This window comes from Amaranthus tricolor, chromosome 3 (assembly GCF_026212465.1).
Source record: "Amaranthus tricolor cultivar Red isolate AtriRed21 chromosome 3, ASM2621246v1, whole genome shotgun sequence".
NCBI classification, from domain to species: domain Eukaryota; kingdom Viridiplantae; phylum Streptophyta; class Magnoliopsida; order Caryophyllales; family Amaranthaceae; genus Amaranthus; species Amaranthus tricolor.
The window spans coordinates 19,481,347-19,496,375 of record NC_080049.1 but is presented as its reverse complement, the minus strand read 5'-3'; the positions used below and the strand labels follow the sequence as shown (position 1 = coordinate 19,496,375).

The 15,029-nt window shown below is 34.8% G+C and overlaps 1 protein-coding gene across 7 annotated transcripts in view; it reads left to right on the top strand.

Annotated features, from left to right (window-relative positions):
• The window catches only part of LOC130807645 (DNA mismatch repair protein MLH3), a 32,170-nt gene extending 18,621 nt beyond the window's left edge, over nt 1–13,549 (top strand). The window contains exons 22-29 of one of the 7 annotated variants that reach the window (XR_009040635.1): nt 551–599; nt 723–782; nt 1,972–2,044; nt 4,283–4,368; nt 4,443–4,669; nt 6,306–6,508; nt 9,913–10,016; nt 12,425–13,549. Coding sequence is in view for 1 of the 7 variants with exons in the window: in XM_057672938.1 (XP_057528921.1) it covers nt 551–599; nt 723–782; nt 1,972–2,044; nt 4,283–4,368; nt 4,443–4,622 (448 nt within the window). In the remaining 6 variants the exon portion in view is untranslated. Of the gene's footprint in view, nt 1–550; nt 600–722; nt 783–1,971; nt 2,045–4,282; nt 4,369–4,442; nt 4,670–6,305; nt 6,509–9,912; nt 10,017–10,462; nt 12,387–12,424 lie in introns of those variants that run through there. The other 6 variants (XR_009040632.1, XR_009040630.1, XR_009040633.1 and 3 more) reach the window with 6 other exon arrangements.
• Nucleotides 13,550–15,029: the final 1,480 nt, after the last annotated feature.

Here is a 15,029-nt window from a genome sequence, read left to right as displayed (position 1 = left end):
GTTGGTGATTGACATCTAGCAACACATATACACAATTGCGACTTGTTAATTTTTCCTTCCTTTATCCAACATTATTCCTCACAGTGTCTTAACTTCTTGTCAATGACTTAAGACACCTCTAAATCCATAACCCTGAATCCTGCACTTTAGTTTTTCTCCCTTTCATGGTATGTGCATGTCTGTTCGTATGCCAACAATGCCTTGACTTGAGTACAAGGGTTTTTGCAGCAGCTCTCATAACCTAAAAACTTGTTGGAGATTTTCTAGTTAGAATCTGTTGAATTTAGATACATCTTACATGTAATGGTAAATTTGTAGAATCAAATAATATACTTCTCTATGTCCTACTTGCATTGGAGAAAATTGTCCCTTGGAAATTTTTGCAAACATCTTTTAAGAAACCCATTTGATTTACTCTATTGGATCCACTAGTTAGTCATTGTTTTACCTAAAGTTTGCACATTATGCTCTCTTAATACATTCTTATTACTAAATGCTGCAAAAATATTCTGACTTCCATCTTGTTTTGCTTATTGCTTCCTTTTTGTAGGAATCTGAATCTCTTGAATGAGCGAGCATCTCATCTCACACTTACTGCTGTAAATATACTATATACCTCGTCATCTATTCTAGAAATCAATTACAAATGCATATTGAGATGTAGGGAATCATATTGCACGCTATGCTGTGAACTCTAAAAGATTTTCTCGACTCCTTTTCAGGTACCATGTATTTTGGGTGTAAACTTGTCTGATACAGATTTAGTGGAATTTCTTGAACAAGTAAGCGTCTATGCTGACCTCAAGGTTCAGGATAATAATTTTGAACTTTTAGGTTTATGATTTTTTTTCAAGCTCTATATAGGGGACCCTTTACTTCTAAAAATTCCATGTGGGTGGCACAAAAATTTGGAAAACCACCAAATGAAGTTGTATTCCACTATAGGTTGAGTTCGTGACCTTTATTTCTCTTGAATTAAGTGTGAACTATGAAAAATATCATAAAGAAGAAACTAAGCCTGACCTACTTGTACCACCATACTAACTTCTAAATTGCCACTATCCTACCTACATGGATCACCAAGCTAACTTTTGAATTGCTATTACCCCTTTAGTTACCATTCCTTCCAACACCCATTCATTCACACTCACAAAATAACCTTGCTGAATTCATCCCATCCTTTTCATAATCCACTATAAAACCCCTTAGCATTATCAAGTCAAGGGTGGATGAATAATGTGGAAGTATTAATTTTTCAATTTAGATCTAAAATGTCAATGGGGTGATTACAGGCAAAGTACAACTCAGGAAACGTTTTAGGGTTGTTGTTGATGATAAACGAGAATATGCGGAGTAAGGGGTGAAGTGTCAACCTTTTTATTGGTGTTGTTTTAGAGGACACAGGAGCTGTGTGGTTTACTTCTGAATTGAAGGAAGAAAATAGCCAATTACCACTAAATAAGCATAAAAGAAGCCGTCAATTTTCACTCCCTCTTGGTAGTTGTTTGACATCCAAATGTACTTGAAAGCTCATTTCATTCTATGAGACTACAAGTCAACCTACCATCATCAAATTTTCTATGCGTTCTCTCTCTCTTTTATTTATTTTCTTCATCACATCTTAAAACAAATATTTTAGCAATCAAACATCAAATTTATGAGCGGAAAAAAGGTGGGTATATTGTCATCAATTGCCGACAAAGCCACAGTTGATGGAGGAGAAACCAATTACTTTTATTGATAAATAGGTGGTGAGGTTAGTTTTCCTTTTTTTCTTAAGGAGTTAAATGATTTTGACGGAAATTATTCGTAAAGTTACGGTATAAGTTTATATAGTTTGTTTATATTAATACAAGCTCATTTGATGTACTTGTGGACATATGGAATTTTAGAAGTTAAGGGTTATCCTGTAGAAGTTCCTTTCTTTTTACCTAGCAAAGCATTCCTTAATCTTGTTATAACTTTTAATAGCTTGCTGATACTGATGGATCATCAACCATTCCACCATCTGTAGCTCGAGTCCTAAACTACAAAGCATGCAGAGGTATGGCCTTTTTAGTTTTGCAACTCTCAATTTTGTTCTCCCCCTCTCTTTATCCAATTAAATTTGATTTTCATTGCATGAATTGAACTAGGATGTGAAACTTCTTTTATTTTTCTTATAGTGTTTGTTATGTCCAACTCATAAGTTTTGATTTGAAATTTTTATGACTTTTCTTTAGAAGAATATCCTCTTGTTGCATTAAGTACATATATTCTGTAAAGAAAGAAAAGGAAGAAAAAGGGGTAAAAGGTATACTTTATAGGGAAGTTGGAAAAGAATGTATGGATGTGATAAAAATTTAAGTCAAATGTGCGGATAAGACTTAATGAGTGTGTGTGAGTTATGGCCAAAAATAGAAGGAACAATTACCCATAATGATTCCAACTTTCACTCGTTCTCTTATTATAATCTCACCTTTTGACTAACCTTGATTAATCCCATCCTTTGGGGGTGTTTTCCTACATGACAAGCTTAAAAAAAAAAGAAAAATGAAAAGAAAAGAAAAATTATTTTAAAAAAATCCCTCCATTGCCACATCTTCTTCCCTACTCCAGCCTACGTAACAACTAATATTTCCAAAATGGTCCAAGGAAATATTTCATTAAGATTGTTCACATTTCCCACTAAAGCTCTTTTGAAGAAAATATCGAGAAATATTGAACACAATACAACAATTGAAATTGCAAAATGCAACACTAATATCTCTACTACAATTTAAATTCGCTTTCCTTCAATAGTGGTTCCAATTTTCAAGTGTTAATTAGATTGATACCAAGATTGTTATTTTCTTGGCACAAGGTAATGGGAGTCATCTCCATTATAGGAAGCTTTCTTGATTCGTGATAGCTTAAGGTATGGAGCAATTGGTCATCTCCCTTCTCTTTCCCTTCCCTTGTTTCCTTACAACTTAGGATTGAAATTTGAATAGCCCTACCTGGTGCCCACCATACATTTTAACCTACTGTTGTTAAGACATTTAGTGAAGGAGTATGGTGTCAAAACTCGACCGAGTTGACTCGAAACGTTGAGTTGACCTGATTTTTTAATCAACCGTTCAGATATTGCGTGATTTGTAACGGGGTTTGTAAAACGGCACACCACCGCGCTTACTGGTCATTTTGGCAGTTTAAAATCAGACTTTATGGCTTGTTCACTTGTTGCGTGCAAGATTTTGTTTTTCAGAGCGAGTTACAAGAGTTCTTGATGTGTTTGAACTCAGTTAATGAAAAGTTGAGAGAGATGCGTATAAGTGTACCTGCTCTAACTGTTGGAAAAAAAGAGACTAGAAAATGCTAATGGGGGTATAATCCATCTAGAAAGCTGCTAGAATACTTATTTAAATTTCTATATCTTTTGTACTAGTGTAACTTTTTTATTTTTTACTCTTTCTTAAGCTATTAGTAATGAGTATTATAGAAAGTCAAAGGTTTGGAACAATACTTTACTCTATACTAACAGTAATATCATATTCCTATCTTAAAAGGTACTAAAATATCAAATAATTGATTTCATATAAAACTGATTAATTTTTTTTAATGGTTAGGAAGGTTATTAATTATGACATTTTTATTAATTACAAGTCTAGATCAATAATAATATATATATTTTAGAAATCAGTATAAAGTACTAAAAATAATAAATAATATTATTGCAACCTGTTTTGCATCCGTTACCTTGATCCATAAATGCGATCGTTATCACGACAGTGGTCGCAATTTCGCACCATGAGAAGGAGAGTAAGAGAACGAGAGCAAGGGAAAGGGTGCATGGTGGGTATGGGAAACGGTGAGGAACAAAGGCATGTTGTAAAAAGGGAGGGGATGAGTTTTTTCTTTTATTTTAGCTTTTTTTCTTATTAAAATTTATGTTATCTTATTTAATAGTAAATTAACATGTGCTTTAGGTTACTAGTTACTCCGGTGCACTGTAGGAAAATATCCCCCAATGTTAGGATTTTTCAAGGTTAATCAAAAGGTAGGATTGTGGTAGGAAAATGGTTGAAAGTTGAGATTATTTCAATATAGAAATGCAGCAATACTATGCGACAGACCAAAAAACTTAACACCCCAAAAAACTTTTAAAATTTAGTGTACTAAGGAATTGTCTTACTACATCAAGGGGAATTGTTTTACTATTGTCACAAATGAACATGTTTCATATTCATGAACAGCGTAAATGAACTTACTCCTTGCTGCTAATACATCTTTGTTGGCACTAATATTTGTTTATATTTTCAAGGTGCTATTATGTTTGGTGACAAACTACTACCTTCTGAATGTTCTCTCATTGTTGAAGAGCTGAAGCGAACGTCACTCTGTTTTCAAGTATGTTTTAAAACACTTGTATCTTTTCTGTTAATGAATGCTGAGTTTGTCATGACAGTTTGTTTTGTACACAGTGTGCTCATGGAAGACCCACAACTGTGCCTCTGGTGAATCTGAAGGCATTGCACATGAGGATCCTGCAACTTGGATCTTGGAGTGATCTTTCAAAGAATACTTGGCATGGACTCTGTAGAAAGGAGATTAGTCTTGATCGTGCCAAACGCAGACTTGATGCAGCAAGAGGCAGTGAATGAAAAACTGTGCCTTTTAGTCTAGTGCTGAGTTTACGTAATAATATAAGGTTTGTTTTCTTTTTATATATACAATTTTGTTTTCTTTTGAAATTGTACTTTGTATCTTTAGCAGTTTCCAATTTCCAAACTTATTCACACACACATGGACCTTAATTCTTTGGCTACTGTTATATATATAAGTTCCCAAGGAATAGCAGACTAGCAGTTGAGTATATCTTTATCCAGTAACCTCAACAATCCAAATATCAATTGTCACATTAGCAAAACTTTGCAGTTGGGTCGGCCTTTGTGAATGTTGACAACTCCTGAGAAAATTCCTTCTGTCATTCAGCAATCAGGCAACTCTGAGGATTGTAGTAAATCACGAGTTCATCTAAGATCGGTGAACTCTTGAGCAGAATCTCCACCAAGCAAAGTATGACATGATACAAAATCATTGAAATGTTCTGAGTAACAACTTTCTTTAGAGAGTGCTTCCATCCAACAGCACTCTTCTATGTCTTAGCTGTAGTTACCATGGCAAACTGAGATGACAAATAAATAGTTTTGGCTTGCAGAAGTTTTGTTAGAACAGACTGAAACTGTGTAAAATTGTTGAATTCTTATCTCTAACTATCTACACACCCACTATAGTTCAACTTCAACAAATTCTGCCAATTATTCCTTACTCATAATCTCCTCTTCTAGAACAATCGTCTCCGTATCTAATTTTATTTTCTCCAATGCCGAGGAACTCACCTCAGAAAAACCAAAACATGTAGAAATCCCCGGTTCCTTGAGCTTGGGACAAACTTGTATGATTTCATTCAATACCTTGTCATCCAATATCATCTCAAACAGCTTAATGACTCGTAGCAAACCCATTTCAATTTGCGCTTGCAGCTTTATGTCCATGTTCACTAACTTCTGCTTGACTACTGAAGCGCCAACAATCTCTGAGAAAGGCAACTATAGAACACCTTATTTATTTAAAGCTCACTGAACCGGAATCCTAGGACCTTGACTTGTTTCCTAAAGGCGAAAGATATCTAAGACTTTATTTCATTTCGCCAATGCTTGGATCTAATATCTTGGTACGCATGTGTAAATCCTATGTCTGAAGTGGAGCATCAGCACATTGTGGAGACTCTGAAAAACGAGTGTTTACTATGCCTGGTGGACGAAAGTGAGTTAACGTTCTTAACAAAGTGTCATCAAAGTTGAGATTAGGAAGGGAAATCCACAATTTTCCGAGTTGTTAGATTAGAAATGTTTTAACAGCTTAATTGTAGAGGGGAATGACAAAATGCCACAACAAATTGATTCAGGCAAATTGGAATGCCTATCTACTTCTGGTTTACCAGGGTTGGGCATTTTTGAGCTTGATTTAGGAAACTACTAATTGACAGTATTGGAGTAATTTTTGCTGAAAGGAATTGGGATTGATATATTTGTTTCCTTATATCATTATATTTTAATATTATGAAGCTTAAGGGAAGAAGTTGGGTGATTTAGGCTCTAACATCTCCTTTTTGCAAGCAATTGGTTAACAAGTTACAACGCTTATTTGTATTTCTTCTTGTTTATTTAAAAGTGCAAAATAAACTTTTGTCAATTGTGAACTTGTGGGTATCATTAATATTATTTTTCCTAGTTCATTCCAGAAGGGCATGTTTTCTTGACTTTTTTAACTTGCATTGCAAGTTGGATTTTTCAAAGTATGGCTGCAGACTTTCATCGGTGGGGAATTGGGTTCAATACTAAAAATATGACTCGCGTATGTTGTGAATATGGGCACACGAGTATGAGAAAGGAGATGGGATCAGGAGGAAGGAACAAAGCACAACATGCACAAAGCATATTCAATGCAAAGAAAAAGCAAAAAGAATGTTTTATGGAAACTTAAGGTACCCCTTCCCAAATGAATTGATTTATATCTCTTAATGATAATTTAACATTTAAATTAAGAATTTCACACTCAAACTCACTCTCTAGGGTTTGGCTACAATAATTTACACCCCAAAAAGCAAAAAAGCATAATTGATTTTTTTGAGCTGCTCGACTGAGCACATCACTCGCTCGGTCAAGCAACCCTCCACGAAAGTCTTTGCGTGCTGCTATGGGTTGCTCGATTGAGCCTCTTTATTTACAATACATTTTTACTCAACTTTCCCTCCAGCTTGGCATGCGCGTCCCTATGTTTCTACAATATTCCCCTCTTCAATGCAAGATATAGCTTGCCCCATTAAGTGCTCAAAAGAACCATCATCAATTAGGGTTGATTTGTTTCATAACTCAACATTTCCCCCTTGAGATTAAATCCACCCGTTTCATCAATTGTCACCGTTCTTGGTTGCACTTTGCAAAACCCTTATCATGATACCATTGTCCTCCTATTTGCAGCACATAACTCATGTTGCCCATGACACCCTTTAAGTACACTAGGCACTCCTTTGCTATCTCTTAGACTCCATCATTTTGAGTCTTCGTGGTCTAACCTTTCATCTCCAACGTGCTTAATGATATAAGATTCTTCATTGTTTTAGGAATGTGTCTCAAACCCCCAAGATTTATACCATTATGCATTTTTAAATGCTCTCAAATTGCTACTGCTTCAACTTACTCACCACTTGGCAAAGTCACCTTCTCATACTCACAAGCTATTATTCTTGTAATTTATCTTTTATTGCCTACGTATATGATATGAATTTATGAAGTCAAAGACTCAATCACTATCATCAATACATTTGGCCATCAACTCATGACCATCATCTGTATTACACTTCACTTTTATCACTTGGCCATCATCATCATTTTTTGGGCTCTCTCTATTCAATACAACCCACTTCTTCAAACTCTAGAGGGTAAGTTTGAGTGTGAATGTCTTAATGCTATCCTTAATTGGGATTGCTCCTTCTCATTGAGCTTCTCATCATTCCACCACCCACACCTATAATTGGTTTTTTATCTTCTCCAACAATATTAAGTTTTAAAGTTCTTTCTTCATTATGTTGCAAGTATATTGATTATGACATTTTTTGTGCCAATGTTAGCTTCCGGTTTCACTTCAACACACCCTTGGCATGTTTTTTCATCACGCTACTACACCTGTTAGCCACCTCTAATTTTTCAGCTTTCAACAACAAATATCACTTGTCTAGTCTGTTCCACCATCGTTCATAAGCTATCCTTCACCTTTGAGAACTTCATCCACAATTCAAGGTTTCAACAAACACAAATGGCTTCAACAAGCCTTCAAGACACATGACCACTTCTTCAATCTCTATTCTCCAACTTTCTCCAAATTTACCCTTCTTAATACACAAAGGATCTCCAATCCTGCTTTGATACTAATTGTTGTGAATAGAAGGTGAAAGTTCAGGTTGCCGTTTGATTATTAATAAAATCAAACCAACCACAATTTTAATTCAGTATTTGATTTTTTTAGTCTAAATTAAAAATTTTTGTGACCAAAATCTAAATCAAATAAGACCAAATTAACTCATTTTGGATTTTTTCAGTCTAAAAAAAGAAAATTTAATTATCAAATCAAATTAGAAAACAAGGATATGATTCCAAAAATTGGATATCATAGTTGCAAAAGTGAGAATAACGAAATCAAAAATCGAACCCCAATTAATTGTGAATTACAGCCTTCAACTTTAGTGTTTTTGCGAATTACAACCTTAATATTTATGTTTTCTGAATTACAACCTCGAAAGTTCCACATGACCTTTGACCATCCTAAATAACTGTTGACCATTACTAATCACCTTTAGCTTTTGTTGACCACTCCTAATCACCTTTGACTTTCCTAATTACCAATTGTACCCTTTGTTATAACATTTTAATGTCGTTTTTTACCTATAAGTCGTTTTTACCCATTATAACGATATTTTTTCAAAAAACAGACGTCACCATTATCCTTATGAGGTAACTCTTTCGAAGATCTGGCCGAAACAAATACTTATTTTTCTATATTTCGCTACGTAGACGGAAAAAGATATTTACGTCGTTTTTACCCATCATAACGATATTTTAGCAAAAAACAGACGTCGTAATTACCCTTATGGGGATAAATCTTTTGAAAATGCAGTCAAAACAAGTACTTATTTGCCTATTTTTCGGAATGTAGACTGAAAAAGTTATTTAACATCTTTTTTACCCATCTTAACAATATTTTTTTCAAAAAACGAATCTCGCAATTATCCTTATGGGATAACTTTTTTGAAAATCCATTCGAAAACAAGTACTTATTTGCCTATTTTCCGTAAAAGAAATTTAATGTCGTTTTTGCTCATCATAACGATATTTTTTCAAAAAACGGATGTCGCGATTATCCTTATGGGGTAACTCTTTCGAAAATCTGGTCGAAGCAAATACTTATTTTCGAAAGTGTTACCCCATAAGGGTAATCGCAACGTTCATTTTTAAAAAATATCGTTATGATGAGTAAAAACGACATTAAATATTTTTTTCGGTCTACTTGTTGGAAAATAGGCAAATAAGTACTTGTTTTGACTGCATTTTTAAAAGATTTATCCCCATAAGGGTAATCGCGACGTCTGTTTTTGCTAAAATATCGTTATGATGGGTAAAAACGACGTAAATATCTTTCCGTTTACGTAGCGGAATATAGAAAAATAAGTACTTATTTCGACCGAATTTTTGAAAGAGTTACCCCATAAGGATAATGGTGTCGTCCGTTTTTTGAAAAGATATCGTTATGATGGGTAAAAACGATGTTTAAATGCTAAAACACAAGGGCGCAATTGGTAATTAGGAAAGTCAAAGGTGATTAGGAGTGGTCAGCAAAAGTCAAAGGTGATTAGTAATGGTGAACGATCATTTAGGCTGGTCAAAGGTGATGTGGGTTGGTCAACGGTCACTTGGCTTGAATGGTGTACACTTTGATACTTTCGAGGCTGTTATTCACAAAAAATAAACATTGAGGCTGTAATTCACAAAAGTCTTAAACTTAAAGGCTGTAATTCGCAATTAATTCTTATTGAATAAAGTCTTATTTTCATTTTAAGAGCACTTATGTTTTTTTTTTGTTAGTATCACGTACTTGAAGTCTTCTTTTTACATGCCGGTTGCAAAATGTTTACTCAACTTGTAGTTTAGTCCAATATAGTATGTGAGCTTCTATTTTATTTCAATTTGAAATTTTGGTTTTTGATATTAATAGGATCAAACCTAATTCAAACAAAAATATTTTGGTGTTGAAATTTCCAAATGAAATTATGAAAAAAGTTGAAACCATATTTCTTATTTGATTTAGAATAATTTGGTATATGATTTTTATCAGAATAACTTTCACCCCTAAGGATGAATACAAACACACAAGATTGAGAAAGGAGATGAGACAAGGAAGAACGAATGAAACACACACAATGCAAAGAACAAACAAGAGTAAGTGTTTAATACTACCTTCAGGTATTGTAAATCAAATGATTTGTATTTCTTAATGATAATTTGACAATTACATAAAAACTTATGTGAAATTTATTTTAACCGTAAGCGCACATGTACGTGTAGCTTAACGGGTTGAACTCAGGGAAGCAAGTTAATTAATTTGCATATTTCTAATAATCACGGACACAAAACAAGAATACATGGTTCAAATTTATCTAAAACTAATATTAACAAATAATAAAAATACTCAGATATAATAATAAAATAAAGTAAGACTGAAAATCTGAAGGTTTAAAGTTGAAACAATAATGAAGAGAGTATAGGATGTTGGAAATCCTTGCATACAAACTTTTTTGCTTTTTTTAATTATTCAACAATGCAAAATCAATGTGTTTATCATCTTTGTCATGCCTTCGACTGACCTTAAGAACTCCTTTTATCAGCCCAAGGGTCAAAGAAATTTAATGCAAGAATCCCAAAAAAATTATATGTGAAAACAACAGAAGATCAGACATATGGCCGTCCTTGAAAGTGCCTGCTGCTACATCTATGCTCTATCGAGCCATAGATTGCTGAGTGGAGTCTCCTTTGTTTCATTACATTTTTTCCCTTTGTTTCCTATGTTCTGTATTCTCCACCTTTATATGATTAATATTGGGATAGTTGTATAAACTAGACCTCTAGACATATGATTGCTCTTTAAATAATGCGTACCTGGCATTGATGAACATACATGTATTTGTAATTAGGACTAAGGAATTAAATTAAAGGTTAGAATAACCTTTTCCCACGTTTCTCCTTACCGTTGGCAGTTATTCCGTTACTGACTTTCCTAGGTTTTCCCACTACTCCTTTACTTGGTCGTCATTAGGTTTATCTTTAGTGGGGAAGACTTTTCCTGGTATAAGCTACCTTGGAACACTGTATAGTTGATGGGTTTCATGAGTATATCATTTGTAGTCTAGCCCCAAGCCTCGGATGATCCATGGCACACTATTGATCTGTTAGCCCACATATGACATGTTGGGCTAGACGCATACAAAAGTAAACACACATATTTCTTGGCAAGAGAAAGGTGAAAATAATAGTTTTAACAAAGAAAATGTTTGGAAAACCTTGAATTCAAAGAAATTCCAAAATCAATGAATCCAAATTATGTTTGATAATTGTACAAAAAAATTTGAGTTCTTGAGAATTTCTCTATGTTGATTCATGCAATTGATTATTGAATATAACTTTGAATTAAGAACCAATAAAATGACTCCCAAAAGTTGGTCTTTCAAGTGCTCAAAATAACTTTCGTTTATGTGCAATTTTTAAGCTTACACCGTTACACGTCTAACACAAAAGAAAACTGTTGAAAAAGCGTTAATCACAACACCGAGTCGTCAATATCTTAGACTAACGCATGTATTCTTCATGGAAATGAGTTGCTCCAATTTGTCCAAAATCATTGAGTACTGACTGACAACTCGTTGATATCTCAAGACTAATGCATGTATTCTTCATGGAAATGAGTTGCTCCTAATGTTGATATCTCAGACTAATGCATGTATTCTTGGAAATGAGTTGCTCCAAATGTTGATATCTCATACTAATGAACGCATTCCTCATGGAAATGAGTTGCTCCAAGTTCTCCAAAACCGACGTCCACTAACAACCCGTTTTGGCGACCGGGCCTACCACAACTTGTCATTGCTTTTGTGTACCTTATAAAATGATGAAATACTTAATATGGACCTGTTATTGCCACATACTTTAATTAGAATATCATGGAAATGAGTTGGATTTATATCCAATACTTTAAAATTCATAATTTCAGCAATCATCTCTCATTTAGAGTATTTTGTGATTTCTTTGAAGTGATAATATTGCTTGATGTCCCTATACAAGTCGAATCAAGGCGAATACATCCAACGACGTAGAGATGTTGAACACATGTAACGCTTGACACGCATCTATCATTTGACATATTAGGCTGCATCCACATGTTTACGTAAGTTTGCTAGTCAAAATGCCCTTGACTTCCTTAGAGTGGCCAAACTCAAACATACATATGTAAATATGTAAAAATTGTGTTCTCATGACAAGGCACTACCAACTATTTGAGTTTTCTCAAAGGCATAGTTTTGGAGAAGATTTTATGGACCACTAACTTGTGGGTCAAAACTTTATTATTTACAATCATTGAGTGAATGATTGAATTAGATTCACGTGACCTCATAATTCATATTATGTTTTAGATTGAGTTTTCTCACTAGTATTTATTTGATACGGAGAAATTTTCCCATGTAACATGAATGAACATGTTTCACTTTCATTAAAACTGTGAATGAACTTGCTCCTTGCTGGCTTGCTGCTACTACATCTTCATTGACACAAATTTTTTTGTTTCGATTATTCAGGTGATGTTATGTTTGGTTACAAACTCCTACCTTCTGTTGATGAATCCTGAGTTAGTCATGACAACGAATGTGCCATTGGTGATCTTGGATTGATCTTTCAAAAAATACTTGGCATCGACTCTGCAGGAAGTAGATTAGTCTTGATCGTGAGAAACGCAGACTTGATGCAGCAAATAGCAATAGGCTGTAAATGAAACACTGCCCTTGTAATCTAGTGTTGAATATAACATAAGTTTCATTTTCATTCTAACTCTACACAAAATTTTGTGTCCTTCTGTAGTACTTTGCAATTTCCAGTTTTCCAACTTTCACACACGCACACACATAAGTACGAGTATCTTCATTCTCTGGTTACTTTTCATGTAAATAAATTTCTCAGCAATAGTAGTTGAAAATTCGTTTAAAAACTCTTCAGACTGTTCTACTGTCATCGAGCATTCAGTAAACTCCGAAGATTGCTCATTGGCCTTGTAGTAGATCACGAGTTCATCTAAGATTGGTGAACTATTGAGCAGAATCTCGACCAAGCAAAGCACGACTAGTTTAAGAGAGTTCCGAAAACTCCTTGTTTTTCCTGGTTGTAAGTACCAAGTTTTCACTGAACAGTGCCAGAAAGAACAAAACAAGGCTAAAGTATGAGAATAAGATCTGAAAAAATTGAGAAATAAGAATGAGGTCTGAAAAGTTAGTAATACAATTACCCGGGCTGGATTATATATTCAATTATTCATCATGTTGAAATTGGACGTTTAAGACAAGTTTCTCCAAGTCAGGTGAAATGTTCAAAAATTACAGATTATGAGGAGGATGTATCACCATGCAGTAGAACGACACCTAGTATTTACACCAAAGGAAAAATCCATCCGATTTCAATTTGTAGGAATTTTTTTAGAGTTGTTTGGTTGACATTTGTTAGGCAAAAACAACAAACAGAAATTTATTGGAGGTGGAAATATTCACAAAGGTAGGAATTCAATCACAAGAGTGTCTGGCAGCTTCAAATTTTTGGGTCAAATGAATTGATGTATGTGAAACCAAACAAAGTTTTCATCTTTGGGGAGGTATGAAAGGATTTCACAAAGATTGAATCATGCAAATTGAAAAATCAGTCTTTTTGTGGTGTTAAAAGTAGTAATTCTTTACTAAGACTAGACATTTTTAAGCTTGTTAAGAAAACGAATATTGTGGGGTCAATAGGAGTAATGTGTAGGTGGAAAGAAAACATAAGTAGCATGTGTCTGGACTCGTATTCTCATTGACTTGAGCAATGGAGCATGTCCTTGGAAAAACCCTCTGTGTCGCTCTAATGTTTGTTACTTGTGAAAAAACTGAGCACTTAAGCGATCTCATTGAAGGAAAAGCAAGATAGCAAAGACAGGCTCTTAATCAGGAACCTCTCCCTCAAACAAATCTAGTACTAACCGAGCTTATTGCAATTTAATTTTATTCCATCTTTAAATGGATTAATTTGGCGCTAGAAAGAGGGCTTGCCATTCATTTTTAGCCAAACCTCTCTAAGAATTTCAACTAATATGACCAACAACCACTCAAGAGCCAAGAGCCAAATAGTCACTTGCTTCTTGCAAAACTCTAGCCAAGCCCAGAGTCACCGGGGATCAAGCCCTCAACTAAGGAAAGATAGGCCAGTTAAGCCTTCATTTGTGAACTCTCACCAAGTGGCCACATTTGGTCGTAGAGTGAGAAGGCAAGACCCGTCGTAAGAGCAAGAAATTATTGTTCCTACACCACAAGCTCAACAATTCACATTAAATAGGGATGAATTGGTCACCATGGCTATGACCTTGGCCACATCATGACCTTAGAAAGGGGGGAGGCTACTCCATTTAGGAGGGCACCCCCATATCATAGACTCAGTCTTATTTCGTTCTAAGGTTTCAATGGGGAAGGAAAGATGAGTCTTATTCACACGAATACACCCGAGTGCTAGAAACCCTGAGAGAACAAGCCCACCGAGGGCACCCAAGAAAACAAAGTTGTGGACCTGGATCCAAGCTAGTCAAGGAGCATTAGTGGATAAAACCTTGGTGGGTAGTACGACTAGTACAGGTCACCCTCCAAGAAAGGACCTTCCACAATTAAAGGTACCCAACTGCAATTGGGGTGGACTGAAATCGATTCCTACAAAATGAATACCCATGTGTCGATTTGGGAGCCATGTAAATCTAAGAAAACTGGATTTGTTACACCTTGAGGGATAAAGTGTTATGTATCTAAGGACTGCAAATGATATATGGAAAGACCTTGAGGGCAGATATGGTACTCCTTACATGTATAGACTCTAGAAAACACTTCTCAACACAGTTTAAGATTACGGGATGAGCATTTTGGATTATTTTACAAAAGTAAGTATTTTTGGGATGAGACTGATGATTTAAGACCATTACCCTCATGCAATTGCCACCCTACTACTAGTTTGCCAAACTTCAACAAGACCAAAGAATAATGATATTCTTGATGAAACTCAACCCTCAGTACCATCAAGTCAGGACTAATCCATGGGGAAGGATATTACCTAGACATTACTGAAGTTTACCGGATGTTACTTCAAGAGTCTCACAACGAATTGAATAAGGAGTCCAACACT